This window comes from Perca fluviatilis, chromosome 11, assembly GCF_010015445.1.
Source record: "Perca fluviatilis chromosome 11, GENO_Pfluv_1.0, whole genome shotgun sequence".
In the NCBI taxonomy this organism is placed as follows: domain Eukaryota; kingdom Metazoa; phylum Chordata; class Actinopteri; order Perciformes; family Percidae; genus Perca; species Perca fluviatilis.
In genome coordinates, this window is record NC_053122.1 from 8,162,187 (window position 1) to 8,189,075 (window position 26,889).

Below are 26,889 nucleotides of genomic sequence, written 5' to 3' on the forward strand. Positions count from 1 at the left end.
GCAAATGTTAAAAGTGTATTAGTGTGTGGAGACAGCAGCCAAGGAAGGAGACAATTAAGCCCTTAAATTAATTTATTTACTTGACACAAGTTCATTTGCCATAGCCCGTTTTCTTTATTTTTTCTTTTGTTTTTTCTTTCTTTTGAATTATATGTATCTGCTCTGAGGTTTTGTTGTTTCTATGCTCGACTCGAGGCAAAATCTCTATTTTTGAAGTGAATTTCTTAATGTACCTTGTTTGTTTGCATCTCTGTATTCCAGCGGTGGAAGAAGTATTCAGATCCTTTACTCAAGTAAAGTACAAACATCACACTGTAAAAATACTCTGTTACAAGTAAAAGTTCTGCATTGAAAATGTCACTTAAGTAAAAGTATGTAAGTATCATCAGGAAAATGTACTTAAAGTATTAAAAGTACTCAATACAGAATTGGTCTAATCATTTCAGCTGGACTTGTAGGCGGTTAGATTGTTGGGTAGTTTAATTTATGATAAACATTGTATTTTATAAACTACATGTGTTTTGGGCAAAAAGCTTAATCTGTAAAGCAACAAGTATTTAAAGCTGTCAGATGAATGTAGTGGAGTAAAAAGTATGATATTTCTCTCTGAAATGTAGCGGAGTAGAAGTAGAAAAGGGCACGAAAAGAAAAAGAGACAAGTCAAATACAAGTACCTAAAATTTGCACTTATGTACACTATTTGAGTACATGTACTTAGTTACATTCCACCACTGCTGTATAGACCTTTTTCACGGCAGACATGTTGACATGTCATAGTAGGAGAAGCACAGGTGTATTCAGACCCATTAATGATGGCTGCATTCCACTTAGGAGAGGTCCTGGTATTGTGCATGCTGACTCACTGAAATAGCTTACTGGTGGAACACTGATGGACACTTGGACCAAGGACAGTTGATGCTGAGCCATCGTTAAGGTTATCGTTAAGGTTTGCTTTTCCTACTATGACAAGTCAAAAATGTCTGCTGTGAATAAGGTCTGTTCTCAAGAAAGAAGTGGGAAAAAAGCGGTAAAGGAAGGAAATTATTCAGTTTTTTAAGAGACCAGAAGGGGGAAGTAATGCGGACATTATGGATGCCAACTGCCGGTTTTTTTATTTTTTTTATTTATACATACATACAGAACATTACAGACAAAGACAGTACAAAATACAAAGAACAAATGACATACAACATTACATCAGATATACAGTGTACAGGGGTACAGCCACAGTCACAAGGCCTAAGTGGACAAGCTGGTAGGCAGAGAAATAAATAGAAAAATATGTATAATAACAAAACCTTTGAAGTCACACACAACTCATATAGATCCAGAGTTCTTATGGCCTTAGTGTTTTTCGAGTACTTAATTGAATTTATGTAATTTCTAAACTCAGTCATAAAACCAGAAAAGAATGGTTTAGAACCATTGAATTTGTTTCTATGGATGTGGTTTTTAGCATATAGAAATAAAAGATTTATAATAAAGTGTTTACCTTCATATTCAGGTTCAAAGTCAAACATACCAAAGAAAACATCCTTAAAGCAAAATGAAAAATTTGGGATTAATACTGAGTGAATGAATTTTAGGAACTCGGATCAGAATTTTACTACATGGGGACAGTTCAAAAAAGATGTGACACATTTTCATCAGTGCTATTACAGAATGAGCAGTTAGACTCAATATCCTGTTTGTATCTTTTAACGAAGGATTTTGCTGGGTAAAACCATTGACATATATATAAGGGTAAAACCATTGACATATATATAAGGGTAAAACCATTGACATATATATAAGGGTAAAACCATTGACATATATATAAGGTAAAACCATTGACATATATATAAGGGTAAAACCCATTGATATATATATATATATATATATATATATATATATATATAAGATAAAAACCATTGACATATATATAAGGTAAAACCTGTGTGGATGCCAACGCCAACTGCCGTAGAACCTCAAAGAAGGAGCTGAGTTATGTCATTTCTAGCGAGTGGACTTCTACTTAGGTCAGGGCTTTTGGGGAAAACAGCCGGCAAGGTATACTAGCCTACTATATTATAAAGTTAAGAGAACTTGATTTAGTAAACAGGATTTAGGTTTTATTTTGTTAGTTTATTTTTATTTTTATTAATTTTTTCTTCTTCTATTTATTTCCTGCATTTATCTCTCGTTCACACCCCTGTCCAGTTGGTGGCGGTGATGCACCTTTAAGTTGGTTTGCCAACCGCCATTAAACCAGAAAGAAGAAGCCTTCTACTTAAGAACCAGAACAGCTAGATTTCTTCGTGTCGGTCTCAACCAACGGAGCTACATAAAAGCAGGTAAGGGTCCAGCAAAAATATATGTCCTTTCTTTCCTGCCGGTGGCTCTGCTCTGACACTGTGTCCTGCTGAATAGCGATGAACAAATGGCCTCTAAACGCTACAGCCGTTCTTCTGCATAACGTTAAAACGTTGAAGTCGCTCAAGTTACAAAACCTAGAGTGTAAAAGGGTCATCGGTTACAACACTGTCCCCGTGCCCATTGGCGCTAGTATTAGGTAGCCTATCATGCGTGGACTCTGCTGTAGATTCGGCTGTTAGAAGGAGATGAGCACCATTCTGTACTCGATTTTACATTGATATCCACGTTTTGATCCCACAAATTATTATCGTAGAATTATGTACAGCAGTGGTTGTCAACATTGTTTCAATAATGTACTCCTTTTTGAATTTTTTCTTTAAGCGAAGTACCCCCTGACCTGCGCTAACATTTTCGGTAGAAAAGAAAAGTGTATATAAAGAGGAACAGTAGCCTAGCCTACAGCACTGTCAGCGATAGATTTACTAAACAGCCTTGTAACTGGAAAAAAATGCTTAATCATCAAATGCTAACGGGAAAGGGAGACAAAAACTGTCAAAAAGACAAAAACTTGGAAACAGATGTTCGAAAGAAAGAATGAAGTAGGCTAAGGCAAGAATAGGTCCAAATAGTATCAAGTAGAAGGACAGTAGAAGGAAGGAAGTCAAGATTAGGTCCAAAGAAGGAGACACAAATGTCACATTTTTGGTAGGAAAAAAAAAAAAAAAGTCTCCATAAAGAGGACCAATGTTCTGGACAACATCCTTGTAACCAGGGCTGGGCGATATGGAAAAAATCAAATATCATGACATTTTTGACCAAATCCCTCGATATCGATACCGCAACGATATTGTAGTGTTGACTATTGGTGCTTTCACAAAATATTTAAACAATAGAGATAACTAATCACCAGTAATGTGGATATAATGAGTAAGTGGGTAAAGGCAACTAATTACAGTCAGGTAAGTTCAGAAAAGTACATTTACTGTAATGCAGCCTTTAAAACCAGGAAAAGACAACACTAATGTCATATCACGATATGACGATATCCCAAATCTAAGACGATATCTAGTCTCGTATCACGATATCGATATAATATCGAAATATTGCCCAGCTCTACTTGTAACTATTAAACATTTTGTTAAATATCTCATGTACCCCCTGCATTATACAGGTGCAAGCTCTGACTGGCTTGTTAAAAGCCTTTTTTTCCCCACCCTTTTTGATTTTTTTACTCTTTCATGGGGCATTTTTTACAGCTTTATCACAACTTTCACAGTGTAGAAATAAAGTAAAAAATATTTATATTTTAACCGCTGAGTATGAGATAACACTTTCAATACCTCACACATCAAAATACTACATACTACTCCATATGTTTACATACATATTTATATTTTGTATGCAGGCTGTACGTTTTGTATTTTCTACTTACGTTGTATATTCTTTTCATTCCTCATATTTTTTCAGTAGGTGTTTTTATTATTATTTATTTTATTATTTCTGCAGTGCGCCTTGTACCCATTGCTGCTGTAGCACAGACATTTCCCAGTTTGGGATCAATACAGTCTATCGATCTTTCTATATAGCTTGGTTATTATTGTGTAATAGGTATTGTTGTAGCTGGGCTTTGTCGACATACATATCTGCCTGCTCAGCAAAATGTCTCTGAACCGAGAGAGCTAGAGGCTTTGCAGAAACTGCATGTCCACAGAACTTGTGTGGACCGGCTGTAACCTGAATGCACTTTTATAATTTAAGTTGGTTTTAAACATAAAACAAATGTGTTAACCGAACGTGGCTACCAATACCTGTCACCTGAAGTGACTTGATTAGAGAAACATCACTTTCTTGTGTTATCTAATCCAGCCAGTCTGAAGTGTGTCTAAAATGGGACACTTCAGGGCTAAAAAAAAAAAAAAAAGAAATATGCAACCAGATTTAAAAAGAAATAAATAAATAAATACATTGGTGGATCAAGTAGAATCCCATAGATATCTAAGGACAATTATTGACTCTAAATTTAAATTTCCAGGAGAATTGTGAAGCTGTATGTATATAAAAAAAAAAAAAAAAAAAAAACACTATTGTTGTTTTCTTGCTCTTTTCAATTTTCTTTTTCTGGACGAAGAAGACTCCTGTTCCTGAAATTTGGATTTTGAATACGTGTGGTCCTCCGTGTTTCCTTCTTCAAACTTGCTGGAGCCGGAAAGCTAAGATACCCGTTAGCAGCATTAGCAGCAGCTGTGAGTTTATCATGTGACAGTGAAAAACGCGAAAGGCGGAGCAGTATGTCCTGTATGTCCCTTACCGGCTAACGTATTTCAAGATGGCGCATGAATATGGAGCGTCTACCCCAGTTCATGCAAATGCAAATGTCAAATTTCAAGCCAATAGGAATACTTGGAATTGATGGTGCTGGTAAATATTCATGAAAAAGGACAAGTTTGGGAATGGGCAACACCGATTTTGATAAAGAACAACTAAACCTGTTACACACTGGACCTTTTAACTAGTATTTAATCTTCTTTCTTTCTTTCTTTCTTTCTTTCTTTCTTTCTTTTTTTCTTCTTTCTTAGTCGGCATGTTTGGAGCAGTGGTTGTTGGCATTGGAACAGCCGGTTTGGTGAGGATTAGAGACATGTTAGCACCTCTACCTGGCAGTCCTGCGGAGAAACTCAATGTCAGAGGATTCATTTCCAGGTAACACACACACACACACACACACACACACACACACACACACACACACACACACACACACACACACATGATGCTTTGCATGCACGGATAAACACAAGCAATAATTGTCCTAGGCATAGGTAACATGTGACATGGCCTGAAGCAGCACATGAGGAAGAGCTGCACAATGGTTTTTCTGTGCTTGTCGTGTAAAAGCGTGGAGTAATTATGTGTAAGTGTAGCCTCACTCAAGTGAAACAAGCAAGTATAAAAAAAGATTGGAGGTGATTGAAAAGATAAAGAAAATGCTAAAAAGCTTTGGAGCACAGCTGAAGACCAATCCAATTTCTAGAGCAAGAGGAGTAGTTGGAGTGATTTGGCAGCGAGTACCTAGTTTACTTCAGGGACAGACGAGGGCTGTTGCATCCACATAAAAGAATGAATACAGGTTATTTTAAAAGAGAGAAGGTAAGTGATCACATTCTCACTCAAATCAGTGTTTGATCCTCGACTGAACTGTACAATTCACAATCCTCTTCCAGTGAATGAAGACAATAAGCTTGCTTTAGCCTAAGGGCCCACCTCTTAAAGTGACACACAACCCTGTACTGTTCTATTTACACTGCAGTGATTAACACGTGTTATCATTATTATTTTAAAAGACAATGAAGTCAGACAAGGTGATTATATTGTCAGGCAAATTGATATTTAATCCTCCTGAATCCGGAATATTGTAAATTTATAATTCACAGAGACAACACAGATCTACAGCCTGACAATGATGGCCTTTTTCATCGATTTGTATCTTAACTTTTATTTTTACAGGCAAGTTATTAAAGTGCCCATGTTATGAAAAAAAAATCTTTTTCTGGGATTCGGGGTGTTATTTTGTGTCTCTGGTGCTTCCACACGCATACAAACTTTGGAAAAAAAAACAACCATCCATGCTGTTTTGAGTGAGATACTGAATGTTTCTGAATGTAACCTGCCTTCAGTCTCCGGGTGAGCTGTTCTCTGCAGGGCTTTCTACGTCACTACCCGAAACGAGGGGGCTAGGGGGCTAACTATTAGCAAGCTAGCGCTAGCATGCTAGCTCGTTCTCAATGGCAAAACACTGCTACAGCACACACAAATTAACCCTAATCTACAAAATAAATTGTAAAGAACTACTTCCATGTCCCTGTTCTGCAGGTATTCAACGCAAAGTTGGAAGTGCGCCCTCGTTTAGAAGAAGTCTCCTGGCTAATCCTGCCTTGTTACTGACCGAAGTTGGAGAAACTGCTAGCTAGCAGTTGTGAGCCTTACCTAGCTACTGAGCATGTGCGACTGCCAACAAAGATGTTACAGAAGATGTCTCACTCTGTAGCTAAAACAGAGAGCTCAACACACAGGGTGAAAAGAGGAGCTGCAGCAATGTGCAGTACAACAAAAATATGGTGTTTTCTGAAAATTTTAATCTGTAAACCTATTCTGATACAATCTCAAATTACAATTATGAACCTGAAAATGAGCATAATATGGCCACTTTAAGAACGAGTTTGATGCATTGCCTTAGTCTGGCTTTACCCTTCACTCGTTGGTTCCAGAACCTTTGAACTGGCTATGCAAAAAACCGAAGGAAGGGCTCCATACCATGAGGAGAAAATGCTGTAAAAAGCTGTTTCTGATGCTGTTTTGATGGTGGAAAAATAGAGTTGTTGTCCTTTGTGCTGGGGAACCCCTGGAACCCCCTCGAGGACCCCTGGGGGACCCCAGACCCCACTTTGGGAACTGTTGCTCAATGCGACTATTATCGCCATCACACCCCCAACCGGCCCCGTCAGACACCGCCTACCAAGAGTCTGGGTCTGCCGAGGTTTCTTCCTAAAAGGGAGTTTTTCCTCGCCACGGTCGCAATAGCCACTGCTAATGCTTGCTCTTGAGGGAATTACTGTAATTGTTGGGGCTTTGTAAATTATAGAATGTGGTCTAGACCTACTCTATCTGTAAAGTATCTCGAGATAACTCTGTTATGATTTGATACTATAAATAAAATTGAATTGAATTGCTCTAGATAAATTTCTTGTACCTAAGAGAAAAGCAAAAATAAAACATTTGTGAATCCCAGAAATGAATGGCTACTCTGACAAAATAAGAACAAAAATCGTGGACATGAACAAAAATAAGAGGAAATTTGTTGGTCTATCGCTTCCTGCATGAGGCTCATTGTCTTTATTCAAAGCAGAATTCTCGTCATTATTATCTTGACAGATGTTTTTTTGTCAACAGGAGAAGCCTGGGCACCCAGCAGGGAGTGAGTCAGATCTCATTGGAAGAGGCTATTAGCAGAGAAGACATTCATGCTGCGTTCATCTGCACTGAGAATGCATCGCATGAAGATTACGTCAGGTAATGTGCGAGACCTCAAAAAGTCTTGATCGGTTTCGCATAAAATGGGTCCGTACAGGGAATGAATCAATGAATGAATACAAAATGAAAGACAAAAGAACAACATATTTCAGTCACTGAGGGGCTTTCTTACACACCGTTCCAAAATATCTCCTAGATGTTCAGTTTAGTATTTACCATAGTATATAATTAAAGTGCCCATATTATGAAAAAATCCCTTTTTCTGGGATTTGGGGTGTTCTTTTGTGTCTCTGGTGCTTCCACACACATACAAACTTTGAAAAAAATCCATCCATGCTGTTTTGAGTGAGATCTGGTTTCTGAATGTGTCCTGCCTTCAGTCTCCTGGTGAGCTGTTCAAAATCGGCTCGGACTGTGACGTCACAGTCCGAAATGAGCTGGCTAACCACAACCGTTAGCTCGTTAGCATGCTAACCGTTAGCATTAGCATGCTAATGCTAACGCTAGCATGCTACGTCGTTCTCAATAGCAAAGCACTGCTACAACACACACAAGTTCACCATAATCTACAAAAGAACTACTTACATGTGTGCCCTCATTTAGAAGTCTCCCAGCTAATCTGCCTTGTAACTGACCAAAGTTGGAGAAACAGGCTTTCTTTTACTGTCTCTAGAGTTAGCTAGCTGACATGCTCTACATCTGAACTACTGAGCATGTGAGAGTGCAATCAAAGATAGTACAGAAGAAGAAAAGAGGTCTCACTCTGTAGCTAAAACAGAAACCAGGTGAAAAGAGGTTCTGCAGCAGTGAGAGAGAGCTGTGCAGTACAACAACAATATGGTGTTTTTTGAAAATTAAACCATGTAAACCTATTTTGGTACAACCTTAAAATACAGTTATGAACCTGAAAATGAGCATAATATGGGCGCTTTAACATCATCCTCATAATCATCAACCCATGAATGAGCCCTTGTGTACTTTGGCTGTTTGCTTACCCTGGGAACACATTGATTCCTTTATTTTGTATGTCATTGTACTTAACTTTATTGCCAATTTTAGTCATTCAGGTCATATTGGAGCCCACAGAGTTAGTTGTGGTCACATTGGAGCTAAAATCAAAGGCGTCTCCTCTATTTCTTGCACGACCACAGTGCAGCCGGATACTTTACAAAAATAAAACCCATTTAAAAAAACAAACAAAAAAAAACAAAAAAAAAAAAACCATCTAGGTTAATGGTGATTTTGGCTGTCTTGACTTCTCACAGCGAGAGACACACAACACACACACACACACACACACACACACACACACACACAGAGAGAGAGAATTAAAGTCTCTACGGTGGCGTACTAACACGGTGCGCTACGTAGCCCCAAAGGACCACATGAGTAGCCCTCAGGCCTGTTCTAAAAATGAAAATTGAATATTGATATTATCGGTTTCCCACCTTTTTAAGTCATTGTTGATAATTATTGTGAGAAATCATTAAAGTCCCCATATTATGAAAAAATCACTTTTTCTGGGATTTGGGGTGTTTTTTGTGTCTCTGGTGCTTCCACACACATACAAACTTTGAAAAAATCCATCCATGCTGTTTTGAGTGAGATACGGTTTCTGAATGTGTCCTGCCTTCAGTCTCCTGGTGAGCTGTTCAAAATCGGCTCGGACTGTGACGTCACAGTCCGAAATGAGCTGGCAACCACAACCGTTAGCTTGTTAGCATGCTAATCGTTAGCATTAGCATGCTAACGCTAGCATGCTACGTCGTTCTCAATAGCAAAGCACTGCTACAACACACACAAGTTCACCATAATTTACAAAGAACTACTTACATGTCGCCCTCATTTAGAAGTCTCCCAGCTAATCTGCCTTGTAACTGACCAAAGTTGGAAAACCAGAACCTTTCTTTTACTGTCTCTAGAGTTAGCTAGCTGACATGATCTACATCTGAACTACTGGAGCATGTGCGAGTGCAATCAAATATAGTACAGAAGAAGAAGATGAAAAGAGGTCTCACTCTGTAGCTAAAACAGAAACCAGGTGAAAAGAGGATCTGCAGCAGTGAGAGAGAGCTGTGCAGTACAACAACAATATGGTGTTTTTTGAAAATTAAACCATGTAAACCTATTCTGGTACAACCTTTAAAATACAGTTATGAACCTGAACATGAGCAGAATATGGGCGCTTTAACATGACCAGTGTCTTCACGTAGATGAGTATCATTAATAATCATATATAACCAAGGCAAAAAGCAAATATGTTATTTCAGATGAGTGTATCAAACTGGTAGCCCTTCGTATGACTCAATACCCATAAAGTAGCTCTCAGTTTAAAAAAGGTTGGTGACCCCTGGTCTACGGTATCGGAACCAATATTACTGGTTCATTCATTAATATTGAGACTGATCCGAAGGATTCACAAATTGTATCTCAGGATTAATATAAAAATGACTCCACAAACACTTATTGTTCTGTATAACAGAAACTAATTGACATACCATAATATAGTTCACAAATGTACTTTTGATGCACACACAAACATTTGTTTGAATTAATGTAATAGAAATCCAAAGATGTATTGATTGAAAGTATATTAGTATTTTTCATCAAAAACATTTGGATGTTACATTTCTATACAAACTGTTGAACCCGTATGTGTGAACTTTACTGCATTAGTGTGTGGGTTTTTTGAGACTTCCCTGGCATGGCTAATATTTTCAACCGGGAATTATCTGTAGCCCATTTAGATGGCTCCTTACCTTTCAGCCAATATATGTAAGCATATGTGCAAAGGTATTGGCTGAAATGGAAAGAGCCATCTGATTGGCTGATTGTTTACCACAAGTCAACAGCACAAGTCTTCTTTCACTGGATTATTACACCAGACACTGTATACCTTTACATATTTGTTCACTAAATGTTATTTTGTCGTTTTTACAAATCTATTGAGAAACAGAATGCACAACTTTTTTCAATCAGAATACTGTTTTTATTTTATTTTTTAACCAATTTTGATAAAGAAAACTCCCTCCTGTCTCATCAGATCTTTTCTGCAGACAGGGAAACATGTCTGTGTGGAGTATCCCATGACCATGAGCTACAAGGCTGCTGCCGAGCTTTGGGATTTTGCCCAGGAAAAAGGTAATACTACTTTATAACAATGTGTGCTCTCACACATTGTTATAAAGTCCTGAACGATACTTTTTTTCTGTACCAATTTCATAAAAATCCATCCAATTCTTTTTTTTTTTTTTAAACATTCTGTAGTCAAGCCTGTCAAAATACAAAAATCACACATGGAGCCTTGTCTCTGTGCATAACAGAGTTTTACGCCAATTATCACCAGCGTTATTCCATCTTGGTGGGAGCATGCTGCATGCTTATTGGCTCACTGACGCTGATGAGATTTACTCCTTAGGCATTGAAATGACAAGGCTTTTTTAGCGACTTGATACTTTGGAGGCAATTCGGTCTGTGACTAAAAGTATCAAAGTTCGGTACCCAGCAGTATTCAGGAGGGAGGTTACATTACACTATCATGTAAGAACATCAAGAAAATGCTAATCCATTTCAAGTGCTAAAATAGTTTTTTTTCTTATTTCATTTTCTGGGCCAAGGTGCAGTGTGATCAGATGGTTCCCCCACCTAGAGCCCGGTTCTGTTCGAGGTTTCTTCCCATTAAAGGGGAGTTTCTCTGGCAAGGGTGGGGGTACCTCAGACCAAAAAGTCTGTTGTGATTTGGTGCTATTATAAATAAAATTGACTTGACTTGGGACACCTTGGGTAGGTGGAAGACTAGTCTATATCCACAATGTTCCACTTCCGGGATTGCCCTGCTGCCGACGGAAATTCCGCCAGATTTCACTAATTCAGGCCGGATGTCCGTTACCTTCCACTGTCTCTGTGTTGGCGTTCTAACCTCCGGTGGATTTGTGAGGACTATGGTTAACTGCTCCTCAGATCTCTGCAGGGTAAATCCAGACAGCTAGCTAGACTATCTGTCCAATCGGAGTTTTCTGTTGCACGACCAAAACAACTTTTGAACGTACACACGTTCCACCAAAACAAGTTCCTTCCCGAGGCTATTTTGCAGCGGCACCGTGGCTCTGTCCAGGCCTTAGCGCCGCTCATGACGATTGTGTTTGGTTTAAAGAAATGCGAATCAACCAGAGCACGTTTTTCTCCCATCCCGGAATGCTGTGTGGACTAGCCAGACCCTCCTCCGCAGCGCTGTGGAGGAAGGCCTGGCAAAGCGAGACTAGTGGAAGACAAACCAGGCTGCTGCGTTCTGGATGAGCTGCAGAAGTCGGATGGCACGTTCAGCCCCAGCCGGGACAGTTAAAAAAAAAAAAAATTTATGAATTAATAATTCAGCGGTAATCCATCTCCTTAGCATCTGTTTCAGACATCATCATCAGTACTGTTGATGACATGTTTTGGGGTTAATGAACAACATCTTCCACTATGGGGGGAAAAAGCATGGGGTGACGCTTTAGTGCTCCTGATTGAACTTCATAAATGTCTAATCCTCAGATCATTGTGTACCACCTTTGGGTTCATTAACAATGTTTTTGCAACAACACACAGGCCCAACTATGTATATCTATATATTAATACAAATCTCACTCCACTATCTCAGTCAACATTTGTGTTTGTGTGTGTCAGGAGTGATTCTCCATGAGGAACACATCGAGCTGCTGACAGAAGACTTCAAAGAACTGAAAAAAGAGGTAGAGGGAAAAATCCTGCAGGAAGGTACTCTTCATTTTACTGGTAAGAGAGAGAAGTGTGCGTCCTTGTTGTCCTTAGACATTTCTGTAAGCTCTAACCCAAACTTTCATGTCCGTTGTAAAAAAATTTGGTTTAGATTAGGAACATGGTGTACACTGTAAAAAAACACTGTAATTTTATGGAATTATTTCATATATATATTTATTTCCTGTATTTTTTAATAAAATGAAAATATCAACAAATCCCCAAAACAGTTATTTACATGTCCATTGTACAAGAACATGAAAACCCTTTTAACTGTGAAAAAAATGGGTTTAAAGAAAAATGTTTCCACATAGACTGTTGAAATACATTTGCAAATGTGTCATTTCACAAAAATGTATCTTTTAATTTAACTGTTAAATTCAAGTTTAATACTGTAAATACGTTTAATAAATTGGATAAACCTTTACAGGTGTAAATATCCTTCATTAATGATTTGAAAGCCAATAAATACACAAGATTTCATGTAATTTTTTTCTTTTTTTTCTTTACAGTGTAGGTTTTGTTGTTCTTTTCCAGTTCATCAGATGTCATACAGTGTTATGAACGCGCTCGGGAAAGTTGTCCTAGACACTAGAGAATTTAGGGTTGGAGCTCAGGCAATGCAGTAATGTGTGCGTATTGTCATTCGTTCAAGGTGGAGTTTTGAAGCCTGGATTTGGTTTCCAAGCTTTCAGCGGCATCGCTCGCCTCACCTGGTTGGTCGAGTTGTTCGGTGATCTGTCAGTAACTGCAGCAACCATGGAGGAAGACTCTGGTACCAACTACAGCAAGTTGACCGCAAAGCTGCTAACTTCTGACAACAGGTGAGAGAGGGTGCATCTGTTTGCATTATGTCTACCACAGAGATGGAATAAATGGTCCTAGTGCTATGGTCCGTTCCGGTCTCTGGCCTTCCTTGGTTGTCATGACAGTCAATGAGAGCACCAACGTGGAGACAGTAAACTACAGATTTATGAATAATTCAAGCATAATGGTTTTATCTGTGTCCTGCTAGACCTCTGACGTGGATTGAGGAACGGGGACCGGGCCTCCCCCGGGCCAAGAACATCAACTTTCACTTTGACTCCTGCACTCTGACCCAGATCCCTCCGGCGCCCAGGGGGGCTGTGGGCCTCTTCATGCAGGACCTGATCCAATTCTCTGCCAAGCTGGCAGGCCAAGTGAGTCCAGAGGAGCTCCAGAGGGAGAAAACCAGGATCCTACACTGCTTGCAACTGGCAGAGAGGATACAACAACTTTGCCAAAGTTAAATGGGGACTTAAATCTATCTTTATATTTCATCACCATGCCCTTAAGTTTTTGTATCCTAGTATAAGTATCATTTAGTAGTATAGACCTTTTTCACGGCAGACATGTTGACATGTCATAGTATGAAAAGCACAGGTGTATTCAAATACCATTAATGTTGGCTGCATTCCACTTAGGAGAGGTCCTGGTATTGTGCATGCTGACTCACTGAAATATCTCACTGGGAACCTTGATGGAACTGTGCCATCGTTAAGGTTATCAATTTCAGCTGTGCTTTTCCTACTAGTGCTACGTTTACACGTGGCCGGCTATTTTCATAAACGGACATTTCAACCTCTCAGTTTTTAAAAATAACATCGTGCACAGCTGTCAGTTTTCAGAAAAGTGTTTGTTTATATGTACCCGTGTATATATGCCGTCAATGCCGTCAAGAGCGTGCCAAACCTGTAGGTGGCGGTGTAACGAGAAGCTCAAGCCCACGTTAGCCAATCAGAATCCCGACAATAGCAACAACAGCAACCATTCGCTGCCTCTTTCTCTCTCTCGGCTGCCTAAACCTCCGTTTTGTCTCAGGTTACGTGCAAACGTGCAAACGAAGATTTCAAAAATCTCCACTCTGGCCGGAGTTTTTTTAAAAGACTCGTTTTCAGAGGCGAATTCTCCATTTGCGTGTAAACGAAGGGCACAAACGAAGGGAAATGTCTGTTTGTAAAAAAATAACCACGTACGTATAAACAGGGTCTATGACAAGTCAAAATGTCTGCCGTGAAAAAGGTCTTATTATGTCATCAGAATTGACATTATTCATTAGTCATTGAACACATTCTGCTATGATCAACACATATTTAGAGAGTTACATATGGTAAATGGACTGCAGTTATACAGCGCTTTTCTAATCTTAGTGACACATTCACATTTCGGTAGCAATTTGGGGTTCAGTGTATTGGCCGAAGACACTTCGACATTTAAATTGCATGGGCCAGGAATCAAACCACCGACCTTCTGATTGGTCGCCGCTCTACCTCTTGAGCCACAGCCGACCCCAGAACATAGGGTGCCTGAAAGTAGAATATCGTGCGCACCAGTGGTGGAATGTAACTAATTACATTTACTCAAGTACTGTACAAATTTGAGGTACTTATACTTGAGGTTATACTACCCACATATATACAGGCGTACAAGTAAAACTGAAATGATTAGACGATCAAACACTTAGTTGAGTGACCGAACTGTTTGGATCGTTTCCATCGTTGAGCTTCGCAAATGTGAGGATTTATCTGCATCGAGTACTTTTACTTTTAATACTTTAAATATGTTTTCCTGATGATGCTTACGTACTTTTATGCAGTAACATTTTTATTTAAGGACTTTTAGTTGTAACAGTATTTTTTACAGTGTAGTATACACCACTGGAAATATATAGAGTAGGTGTCCAGAATACCCTAATTCTAATACCCAATTGTTAAACTTAAGGCAGTTGTTTGGTAAATGTAAAATCAGTACACACACACACACACACACACGCGCACACGTTTTGAATATGAATCTGTTTAATAAGAACGTTGTGTTAGGGCATCGGCACGTTTACAACAGGATCCACAACTGGAAAACGTCTTTAATGTAATACCAATATTGTCAAATTTGAAGTGGTCACCGGAGACATACAATGTAGACATATCTGGGTGAATCAAATACTATTTCTAAATCAATTATGGCTGCTCATGGTTTGTTTATGCATGACCTAAATAAAGTTTATATGCACATAGTTTTAGCATTGTTTTTCCAAAGTAAAGTTTTCGTCCTCTGTGTGGAGTCATCCTGATTTGATTTGCTATGAATACTCTGCCAAGTCAGCTTTAAAGGTGCAGTAGGTAAGACTTATAAAACTGACTGTCATTTTCTGAAACTGACCCTATGTTCCAGTAGAACTACATGAAGCAGGCAATAATAATAATTTAAAAAAAAATCTGGCTCCTCTGGCACCACCAACAGCCTGTAGTGTGATTTGCAAAAATCCACTGTGAAAATGAAGCTACTTACTTACAGTGTGGTAAACCAGTAGTGAACATTCTCTCCAGCCACCCCCTAAAATAAAAGGTCTGTTTACAAAATGTATAAAAGCAATATATCTTTTAAAAAGAATTTTAAAAACAGCTTACTTGCAACCTTCTTTCAGAGCATAACGACTAGCATTCTCAGCAAGAACAACAGAGCTTTAAAAAGGTCCCATGACATGGTGCTCTTTGGATGCTTTTATATAGACCTTAGTGGTCCCCTAATACTGTATCTGAAGTCTCTTTCCCGAAATTCAGCCTTGGTGTAGAATTACAGCCACTAGAGCCAGTCCCACAATGAGCTTTCCTTAGGATGTGCCATTTCTGTGTCTGTAGTTATTGAGGAGAGAGGGGGGGCAAGGTGGAGGGTGGGGGTGTGGCCTTGACCAACTGCCACTTTGCTCGTTTGAAAGCCATGATGTCTCTCTCTCATGGGTGGGCCAAATTCTCTGGGCGGGCAAAGCAGAGAAAGGGGAGGTAACTTTGCTCCTTATGACCTCATAAGGAGAAGATTCCAGATCGGCTCATCTGAGCTTTCATTTTCTCAAAGGCAGAGCAGGATACCCAGGGCTCGGTTTACACCTATCACCATTTCTAGCCACTGGGGGACCATAGGCAGGCTGGGGGAACGCACATTAATGTTAAAAAAACTCAAAGTGAAATCTTCATGCCATGGGACCTTTAAGTCCCTGAAACACGGTGAAATCTTTTTCTTTTGGTAATTTGGGTGAACTGACCTACCTGACAAAGGCAGGATGTGCACTGCCGTATTATAGAAGTGTACCTGGAACTGCAGTGAATATGTGCCAAATGTGTCTTTAGCAAGCAGTCAGTCTTAACTTGCTCCAAGCTCTGAAGTACAGCTCAGTGTTTGTCGTTAACACAGGTCTTACAACATTCAATACAATCCTCATCATCAGATAACCAGACACCTTTACAGCTCCCAAATGTTAACACGGTTCACAAAACATGAGCCTTGGATGGGTTGATTCGGACCAAAAAGCTCAGAGCGATTGTTTAGGCGAGGAGCTTGTTTTTCAGGCTGATGTACTTTGAGGTCGGTTTCGGCTGCAGCATATCGAGTCCCACGAATAGCCTTTGAAATACTTCAAAAGTTCTGGCGAGTTTGGGAGGATAATCCAGATTTAGGGCGTAGGTGAGGCCGAGGAGAAGGCAGCAGGCTCTGGACACGTTCCCCACACCGGTCAGCACTGGCGTTCCATCGATGATGATGCCCACTGCATCCGGCTTGTGACAAACGTAGATCCTCATGCTCTGTGCTCTAAGTTCCTGATGCACTTCATCCTCTGCTGTTCTCTAGAAAACATGCAAACATAGTACGGTTGTTCGCATGCTTTGATTGAAGAAAAACCATATAACATAACATATTTAATGTAATCTAGCTCAGATAATGTTTGGTAACACTTTACTTGAAGGTATCGACATAATCGTGACATGACACTGTCATAACTATGACGTGACACTGTCATGAACGTGTCATAAACATTATAAACAAGTCATAAAGGTTTATGACTTCTGTCATTAAGTGTCATTCGGCTTTTGTCATGACAAGTTGACATGGTTTGGGTTGTCTTTATTATGACAAGTTGACATTAATCAAAGTGACAATACCAGAAGTTGTCTTGGTCAAGTTGACATTACATTTTTTTGGGATGTCTTTGTCATGACAACTTGACATTAACCAGGATGACATTACCAGAAGATGTATTTGTCATGACAACTTGACATAATGCCATCCTGTTTAATGTCAAGTTGTCTTAATAAGGACACTCCAAAGAAATTTAATGTCAAGTTGTCATGATGAAGACAACCCAAACAATGTCAACTTGTCATGACAAAAACCGAATGACACTTAATGACAGAAGTCATAAACGTTGACGACTTGTTTATAGCCTTTATGACACGTTCATGACAGTGTCACGTCATAGTTATGTCATGTCACGATTATGTTGATACCTTCAAGTAAAGTGTTACCTAATGTTTCATCAATCATTCAATCTTCCTGGGAGAGAAAAAAACATTTGAAAGCTTTAATACAATTTTATTTCAAATCCAATGTGTTGAGCGTAAAGAGCCAAAACTATTCAAATGGTTTCACTATTCTTACTACTGATAGGCTGAACATTACTTAAGGCTGAATGCTTTAGGGAAAATATCTAATTGTATTATTGTTAATGTAATGACTGTGCAACTACAGAGTCTATACAGCTTTTCCATCTGGGGTTATGTGCATAATGGTCAAGTAATTCTGGGTGTTTTACAAGGTCAGTTGTCGTTGCTATTCCAGTTGAGGCACTATTTAGTCTTGATCAACGACAGTTCATTTATCGGATAACTCCGTTTGTTTCGGGAAACAAGCTTCGAGCTAGCAAGCTACACGCTGAAAATGGCAAGTTTGGAAGAAAATTTGGATTTTGCAACAGTATTGCTGTGGACGAAGTAACGTTACAAAGGGCGATACACTGGTAAGAGCATGTATCCAGTTATTTTAAATAGCTCACGTTACTGGACTATGTTAACAGTTATTTCATTTAATATTGTATGTGGCATTTTCTTTTATCGGGGTGCGAATGTTCCACCAAAACGAGTTCCTTCCTAGGCCGTTTTGCATAGTTACTGTTGCTGCAACCGGAGCTTAGTGGCGCCCAATAGGATTGTCTTCAGTTTAAAGAAATGCAAACAACCCAGAGTTTTTTTCTCCTATCCTGCAATGTATGTGTGGAGGGGCCAGACCTCACTCGGCAGCGCTGTGGAGTAAGGTCTGGCAATGCGAGACTGGGGACTATTAGGGTTTTTCATACACGTGCCGGTTTGGGTTGACTTGGTTTGGCTCGGCACGTCAGCCCAACCCAGCACCCAATATTTTTGTCCTATTATGGCCACGCCAAGTCCCGCCCTTCAATAGCATTCACACACTACTATTGGCCAGGCGTCCATGCTTACATGTACACATCCTATCCCGTGACCAATCGGCTATCCTAACTTTAACCACTCGAGATCAATGCCTAGCCCCAACCAATCGAGTCGCTATTGAAGGGCGGGTCTTGGCGTGGCCGTAGTAGGAAAAAGAATATTGCACCCAGCACGGCAGGGATTTGCATTTTCATAACAGGGCTACCTGCTTAAGTGGATTTTCAGGGTTACGGCTCTATGGTAGCTCTGTGTATTTTGGCCAATTTCCTATTTTTAAACAGTATTTAAAAAATAAAAAAATAAAGAATTCTCATGTCACAAAAACCACAGAGTGCATCTTGTTTTTGGGATGTCTGTCTGTGATGTGTAGGTGTTTTTGTTCCAGTGATTTGACACCTGCTTGCTGCCTTGCTCTTATCCTCAGATCTCTGAAGCTCTCTATGGCCTGGCAAAAAAGCTGAGGACCGCTGGTAGAAAATAACCTTATATTTTTGTTTTCGTAAAATGTACCTGAATTCACGAATATGTGGGATAATACGACAGACATTCCTGTCCTCAGGTCGCAATGTCTGCTGTTGCTATTTAAAAGCCGGCGAGCCTGGGTGGTCATGTATTATTTCCTATTAATTCTTCATAAAAAAAACGCTATTCTAATATTATGACAATATAGGAATGTGCAGAACATGTATAGGAAAGGTCAGGGCAGGAGGGAAACGGCATATACAATGACAGAATAATTCTTTTTTTTTTCTCAATTGCTGGCTATGGTGGTTCTAGAGTTAATTACATGTTAGTCTACATCGACGACGTTCCACCTCCAGGATTGTTCAGGTGCCGCCGGATATTCGGCCGGATGTCCCTCCTATTCGGCCGGATGTCCGTCACCTTCCGCTTCCTCTGTGTTGGCGTTCTAAACTCCGGTGGATTTGTGAGGACTATGGTTACCTGGTCCTCAGATCTCTGCAGGGTAAATCCAGACAGCTAGCTAGACTATCTGTCCAATCGGAGTTTTCTGTTGCAGGACTAAAACTACTTTTGAACGTACACACGTTCCACCAAAACAAGTTCCTTCCAGAGGCTATTTTGCAGAGGAACCGTCATTGTGCCCAAGACGTTGTGATTTGGGTTGGGCATTGTTTTGATTTTAACAATTCTGATTCCAACTCTGATTCTTCCTTTTGATTCCGGTTCTTATAGATTCCCGATTCCAACTCTTTGAGGGGTGGAGTCGAAACGGGTCACATGCTTATTTCACAGATGAGAGGATATTTTTATTTTTGATTCAATGGTGATTTACAGTTTTACCGGGCTTTTTCCAACATAAAATAAATCCACACATTAGAGCGCCGCTTACTGTGCTCTATGGCTGCAACACAATAAGCGTAAATCAAAACTTACGCGTGTTAAATTTGAAACCGACGATCAGATTCCAAACAATTCTAATAAAGAAACGATTCCATTGGAATCATAATTTTTTTTTTAAACGATTCCAAGTTGAAAGCGGTTCTCGATGCCCAATCCTAATTGTGATTGGTTTAAAGAAATGCCAATAAACCAGAGGACGTGTTTCTCCCATCCCGGAATGCTGTGTGGACTAGCCAGACCCTCCTCTACAGTGCTGTGGAGGAAGGTCTGGCAATGCGAGACTAATTACATGTAGAAAACATCCGAGACAGAGCTCTGAAAACGACTTACATAGTAGTCAGAGACAAGCTCCTGCACACTCTCCCCCAGGTACTCGACGAGGCATCTCAGAGTCACGTCCCTCTTCTTCACCACTGAGGCACATGGGTCCTACAGTGAATCATTGGATCTTAAATCAAAACTCAATCTACGCCTCTGTTGTCCACATCACTTCTTCAATAAAAGCTTGTTCCACGCTCTTAGCTCTTATATTTCATGAGACAGCTATGAGCTGAGAATGACATGCACCATGCAACAGTCAACTTGACGAAGAACATCTTTTAAAAAATAAATAAAATAAAAACTAAATCTAGGTTCACACTATTGCTCCGGATGAGTTCATTATTTGATGTTAACTTTTGACTTGGTGGACCTCACCTGTATCAGTTCAGCAAACAAACTCTTCATGCGCTGTCCAACGGCTCCTCCCTTGGAGCTGAATAATTCCAGGAGCTTTGGCGTGTACCTGTCCAGCTGCGAGAAAAATGTCGACTCCAGGGGAATAGTGTTGCACCTTCGGAACTCTTCGTTAATCTGAAAGACAGGATTTTGTCAACTACTTATACAGGAGACACACAGAAGGTGTATAAAAAGCCCAGAACTCCGCTGAGAGACGCCTCGGAAGTGCTGAAGGACGCCATCCAGCCCACTTTGAATTCCGCCGACTAGGGCTGGGCAATATATCAATATTATATCGACATCGATATATGAGGCTAGATATCGTCTTACATTTTGGATATCGTAATATCGTGATATGACACACGTGTTGTCTTTTCCTGGTTTTAAGGGCTACATTACAGTGAAGTGATGTAATTTTCTGGATTTACCAGACTTACTTACGGTTTTATAATTTGCCATTGTATCCACATTATTGGTGATTATTAATCAAAACTCTCATTGTGTAAATATTTGTGAAAGCACAAATAGTGAACCCTTCAATATCGCCATCGATGTATTTGGTCAAAAATATCGTGATATTTGATTTTCTCCATTTCGCCCAGCTCTACCGCTGACTCTGAATGTTGTTACCGTGTTCCCATCACCACAGCCAACGTTCTTTAGTGGTGATGGCCCAGTGGATAAGACACGTGCCTTTGGCATGGGAGACCTGGGTTTGATTCCAACTGCGATACATCAACCAATGTGTCCCTAAGCAAGACACTACTAACCTCTAGTTACTCCAGAGGCGTGCGACCTCTGACATATATAGCAATTGTCAGTCGCTTTGGATAAGAGCGTCAGCTAAATGACATGTAATGTAAAATAAAGTGTAATCCTTAAATTAAATTATTGCTTTCACTTTTTCGAGCACTGGCCCAATAAAGTAACTGGCTGATTGTTTTTACTGGCCTGACATAACTTTTTACGGACAGGTAATGCCTACCATACACTAGAATACTTTAAACAAACTTTGGAAAGTACTACGGTCTGACACCATCTCACATCTAAAGACCATCATCTCACATCGAAAGTTAAAAGACTCAAAATATGTAGAGACATTGTCTAGTCTCACACTGCCAGACCTTCCTCCACAGCGCTGTGGAGGAGGGTCTGGCTAGTCCACACAGCATACCGGGATGGGAGAAAAATGTGCTCTGGTTTATTGCCATTTCTTTAAACCAATCACAATCGTCATGAGCTGCGCTAAAGCCGGACAGAGCCACGGTGCCTCTGCAAAATAACCCCGGGAAGGAACTTGTTTTGGTGGAACACGTGTACGTTCAAAAGTTGTTTTAGTCGTGCAACAGAAAACTCAGATTGGACAGATAGTCTAGCTAGCTGTCTGGATTTACCTTGCAGAGATCTGAGGAGCAGTTAACCATCCTCAGAAATCCACCGCAGTTTAGAATTACAACACAAAGAAAGCGGAAGGAAACGGCTATCCGGCTAAATGAGGGACATCCGGCGGAATTTCCGGCGGCCCTTCAACAATCCCGGAAGTGGAACATCAGGGATATAGACTACACATTGTAAGACTACAACTAGATTTGTTTTGAAAAATGTAACCAAGCTAGCTAGCTACCGCTAGCTGGTAACTTAAGGGAAAGTTTGCAGATTTTCTGTTCTGTCAGCATAGCTAAGCTGTAGCCCTTTGCTGCTTCCTGTATGGTGCTGGAGGGAGCACACCCATTGGTTGTTGACAATGTTCACATGGTTTAACTTCACTACCAAGATTTAAAACTTATGATAATTACGCAAAATTGCAAAAAAAATATCAAGTACTACATGTTGCTTAAACTAATGTTGGGATAATCTTTGATACATTTAGGGGTAATTTCAAAGACATTTCAAATATGTTACTTGCTAATTATCACCTACTTACCATGAAATTTGCAGACCTTTTTAAGTGTTACCGGATATTTGTATTTAAAAACTGTAGTGCTTTCTGATGGTAACTGTTTTTTTTGTGTTGTTGTGTATTTCCCCATTATAATCAATAAAATAAAAAATAATAATAGTAATATTTTTTCCAACTTAAAGCAAACATTTTAAAAGCATTAGGGTTTGATACTCAGTCCTAATGAAGAGCCAGTTTGGGCTTGAGGTTATAAGTTGTACTTAATAAATATAATTTAGAAATTTAACAGTAGAGCGTTACTCGAGATAGAGATACTGTTTGGACTCAGCATTGGACAAAGTAGATGTGAGCATTTTTCCCATTTCATAATTCCTTCCCAAGCCCTTCTAGGCCTCTCCAGTTGAGAGCCACTGCACCACTGCATTTCCTGGTGTGTCATGAGGATCATCCAATCAAGTTTCTTTACCTGTAACGGATCAAAAAGGGCAGGCCATCTCTCTTTGAATTCTGCCACCTGCATGGACTGGCCGACCACTTCCCGTCTTCTACAGCTGTACGTTCGGGACATCATGTCATTTATCATCTGACCATTGCCCTTTGCAGCAATAAGCTCAAGTCTCATATTCTCCAGGCTGTCCTCCGTTTCACCGGCTGGATGTGGGGGGAGGTAGTTTACCTCCGATTTCCTCGGTTTCTTGATATTTTTGGCAGGTTTCCTGTCGCCGTCCTGCTTGTGTTTTAGTGTATTTATTAGCAGTTCGGGGTTTCCGTGTGCTTTAAGTTTGTTCCGATAGTTTCCACATTTGTATTTTAGGCTTTGCTGCCAGCCATAACATCCGTTATGAGAGCCGGGCTCTCTCAAGCACGGATGCTTCTCTATTAGTGACTGTGCAACTGCAGCCCTCTGTGGATCATTGGGATAAGCCGTGTAGGAAAACATGGCCTCCGCCAGGCGCTCCAGAATGTCCGATTTGACACATGGCGACGTCAGCAGGGTTCCATCTTTTAGAAACTTCTCATTGCCTTGCCTCAGAGCCATCTCGGTGTTGTAGGAGAAGGACGGGATGGGAAAGATGGCGGGCCACAGGCTCTGCCTCTCAGTGCCCGGGGGACTGGGGATCACAGTGTCTTGTGAATCCACAGAGAGCGGGACATCCGCAGACGACACGTCAGAGGTGTCGGGGTTGCGTTCCTGAGGGAGCGTGGTGATTGCTATGCCTGGTGGCACATGCACAACTTTGAGTGTGTCTTTATCTTTCAGGTCTGTTGTAGTGGTTAGTGTGAAGAAGTCATCAAAGTCAGCATCCTTGTACTGAAGTCCTATGTCTGTGGTGATGGAAAAAGCCTGTTTCAACACTTTAATTAAGTCCTCCACAGATGAGGGGATGCCATTTTGAAATGTTATCTTCCTGATATCATGATCGATGATGACTCGAAATCTCGCTGCATGTTGCATATCTGCAAGTAAAAAAAAAAAAAACAAACAGGAACATTGATAGGGTTAAATGTTTTCCGGTGTTTTTCAAAATTGCTTCCCAATAATAACTCGGTTTTCCGAGCATCTCCTTTAATGCAAATCGAAAGATCATGTGGGATACAAGCAGGTTTTTATTGATGTGACTAAGCCCTGCACCTTCGTTTCTTCTTCTTATTCTGATTTATAATTGGCGGTTGGCAACCATCTTAAGGTGCATTACCGTCAACTAACCGGACTGGTTTGCGGAACAGTAGGTTAGCAGGAAAATAAAATAAAACTAAACCAAAAAACTAAACAAATAAAAATAGGACAGACTATACTAAATTCTCTCTAACAGCCCGGTTTCCTTTAAATATTAAATCTTGTGAACATGCATTCCCCATGCTGCATCTCCAAGTACATTTTCTACTGTAAAGCTTATTTTAGCTTCTTCCTTTCCCATTCATAGCCCCTACACTCCAGCAGCACATGCTGCACCGACTCCTGCTGATCACATCGTATACACCTACCATTTGGGTGTTTATCTATTATTTGGAGTGTCTTCTTTAGTCCAGTATGTCCTATCCCAAAACGAGTAAAGTTTATCTCTTCCTTTCTATTTCTATGTCTTCTTCCTGACCTAATATGTTTTTGAATGTTAGAGAGATGTCTTCCTGTATCCTTTATAGGGCTGCAGGATGTGAGGAAAATATCTAATTGCGATTATTTTTGACTGATATTACGATTGCGATATGATCCACGATATTGGAGGGAATTTTATTTTTGTGTCATTCTTATTTTCCTAGAAAAATATTAAAATTAAATTTTTTTTTAAATGATTATAATGTGATTTCTTTCAAGGATCTGTACGGAACAAATATCTTTTTCCATAGTCCGTAGGATACAATTTGTAGGCTGGACACCACAATTCTTAATTCAGAAGCGTTTGACATATGTTATGCCTTTAACAAACATTGCCCCCCCTTCGATTTGGATATTGCAGTAGTCCATTTTGCGATTTCGATAAAATTGCGATTAATTGTGCAGTCCTAATCATTTATGTCCCAGTATTCTTGCCATTTGGTTTTTAATAATTGCTTTGCCCTCAGCTTTACTGAGTGGGATTTTCATGTCCCCACAATCTGTGATTTGAGTTCCCATCCGTTTTTATTTTCCGCTTTTACTTTGAAGGCTGTAAAAATCCTCAACTTCCGAACTTAATTTGGTTTGTATTGACGCAGCCGCGGGAAGCGAAATGACCTTTTCTCAAACACGGCAGAGCCACTGTTCAGTCACCTATAGTTAAGTTAAATGTAGCACCTTGGAAATAGCATAGACCAGACCTGTTACTATAATAACAAGTAAGAGTCAACATAATGTAGAAAAACTTCTTCAAACCTGCTTTGCTGATCAGGAACTCAGACCTCTCGTCTTCCAGCATCTTGCGTTGGCGGTTAATCTCTTCCTCATAGTTGGATATTGTCGTTTCCAGCAGCGCGGATATCTCGTCAACAGCCACAGCGAGCCGCTGATTGATAAAAGTTTTCAGCGACTGAAGTGTAACGTTAGACATTTGTTCAGAGGAAAAGTGGCATGCCTTGGAAAAAAACGTGGTAAAGATCTTCTTCTTTAGTTTTATTGGCAGGCTACAAAGCAACGTTTAAGGTGCATGCCGCCACCTACTGGACTGGAGTGTAATATATGTCTTTACTCTAAACCAGCTGGTTCTCAAAGTGGGGTCCGGGGAGCGATATAGAGCTCAACAAAGTTTTTCCGGAAGTAAAAATACAATGCAATTTCTCCATTGACAATTTGGAGTATAAGCCATAAAATGATAACCGTCGATGGTAGACTTAAAACCAGCATGCCGACGTGACTAAGCGATTCTATATAATCATATAGATGCCAAAAATCATGGGGCACCAACCTTGTTTTGAGATAAACGTCTTTTATTTGCGATGTCTTGGATAAGTACTTCATTACCCACAATCCTGAACAATCCCACAATCTGATTGGTGGAACTCGTGCTGGTGAGGAGGGGGAGCTGCCTGCACGAACCGTCACGAGGATTTCCGACACTGCACGAATCACGATCTGTTCCACGCTTCTGCCGTTAGCCTCCACCGGGAAGCTAACATTAGTTTAGCTAACAGCTATTTCGGCTAACCGCTAGCTGACAGCTTGATTCAGTCTAAAATAACGTTAACTCAAACTAAACACTGGGGAAAGCAGTGTTAGCTGTTAGCTAAACTAACGTTAGCTCCCCAGCAGAGGCTAACGGCGAAGCGATAACGTGGACAGATCGTGTTAAAGTGCGCGTGTAATCATCGCGGACGATTGTGCAGGCAGCTCCCTCACCAGCACACGTTCCACCAATCAGAGGCATCACTGTGGGATTGTGGGTAATGAAGTACTTATCCAAGACATCCACGATAAAAGACGTTTATCTCAAAACAAGGTTGGTGCCCCATGATTTTTGACATCTATATGATCATATATAATCGCTTAGTCACGTCGGCATGCTGGTTTTAAGTCTACCATCGACGGTTACCATTTTATGGCTTATACTCCAATTTGTCAATGGAGAAATTGCGTTGTATTTTTACTTCCAGAACCCGCTGTGGGCGGGACTGTTGAGCTCTATTACGAACCCCACTATGGCCACGCCAAGACCCGCCCTTCAATAGCGTTCACACACTACTATTGGCCACGCGTCCATGCTTACATGTACAGGTCTAATCCCCCGACCAATCAAGCTTCTTCAGGGGTCCCCAACAAAAAGAGGAATTTATTTTCACTGTGATTTCATCCATGAGTAACACAATGACAGATTGAAAGACTTTTTCTCATGGGTGTCATTTACTTTCTGTAATAAAACATCTAAAAAGCTAAAATTCTATCAGGTAGGGGACCCTGGGAAAAGTATTATCAGATCAGGGGGTCCGTGGTCTAATTTGTGTCAGTTTAGGGGTCGTTGATGTGAAAAAGTTTGAGAACAAACTGCTCTAAACAACCAACACTAATACAAAAATAAACACCATTAAAAGAAGTTATAA

The 26,889-nt window shown here is 40.1% G+C and overlaps 2 protein-coding genes across 2 annotated transcripts; one reads left to right on the top strand and one right to left on the bottom strand.

Annotated features, from left to right (window-relative positions):
- The first annotated feature begins 2,219 nt into the window (after positions 1-2,219).
- blvra (biliverdin reductase A) lies at positions 2,220-13,768 on the top strand. Its single transcript, XM_039816551.1, has 7 exons — positions 2,220-2,333; positions 4,932-5,055; positions 7,303-7,422; positions 10,427-10,524; positions 12,049-12,156; positions 12,794-12,962; positions 13,154-13,768. Exons 2-7 carry the CDS (start codon positions 4,937-4,939, stop codon positions 13,407-13,409), a joined length of 870 nt encoding a protein of 289 aa, XP_039672485.1. The 5' UTR covers positions 2,220-2,333; positions 4,932-4,936; the 3' UTR covers positions 13,410-13,768.
- A 2,330-nt stretch (positions 13,769-16,098) lies between these two features.
- LOC120569115 lies at positions 16,099-25,490 on the bottom strand. Its single transcript, XM_039816994.1, has 5 exons — positions 25,232-25,490; positions 22,844-23,835; positions 20,457-20,612; positions 20,091-20,189; positions 16,099-16,778 (listed from the first exon to the last, which is right to left on the bottom strand). The coding sequence occupies exons 1-5, from the start codon at positions 25,404-25,406 to the stop codon at positions 16,479-16,481; spliced, it is 1,722 nt and encodes a 573-aa protein (XP_039672928.1). The 5' UTR covers positions 25,407-25,490; the 3' UTR covers positions 16,099-16,478.
- Between the last annotated feature and the right edge of the window lie 1,399 nt (positions 25,491-26,889).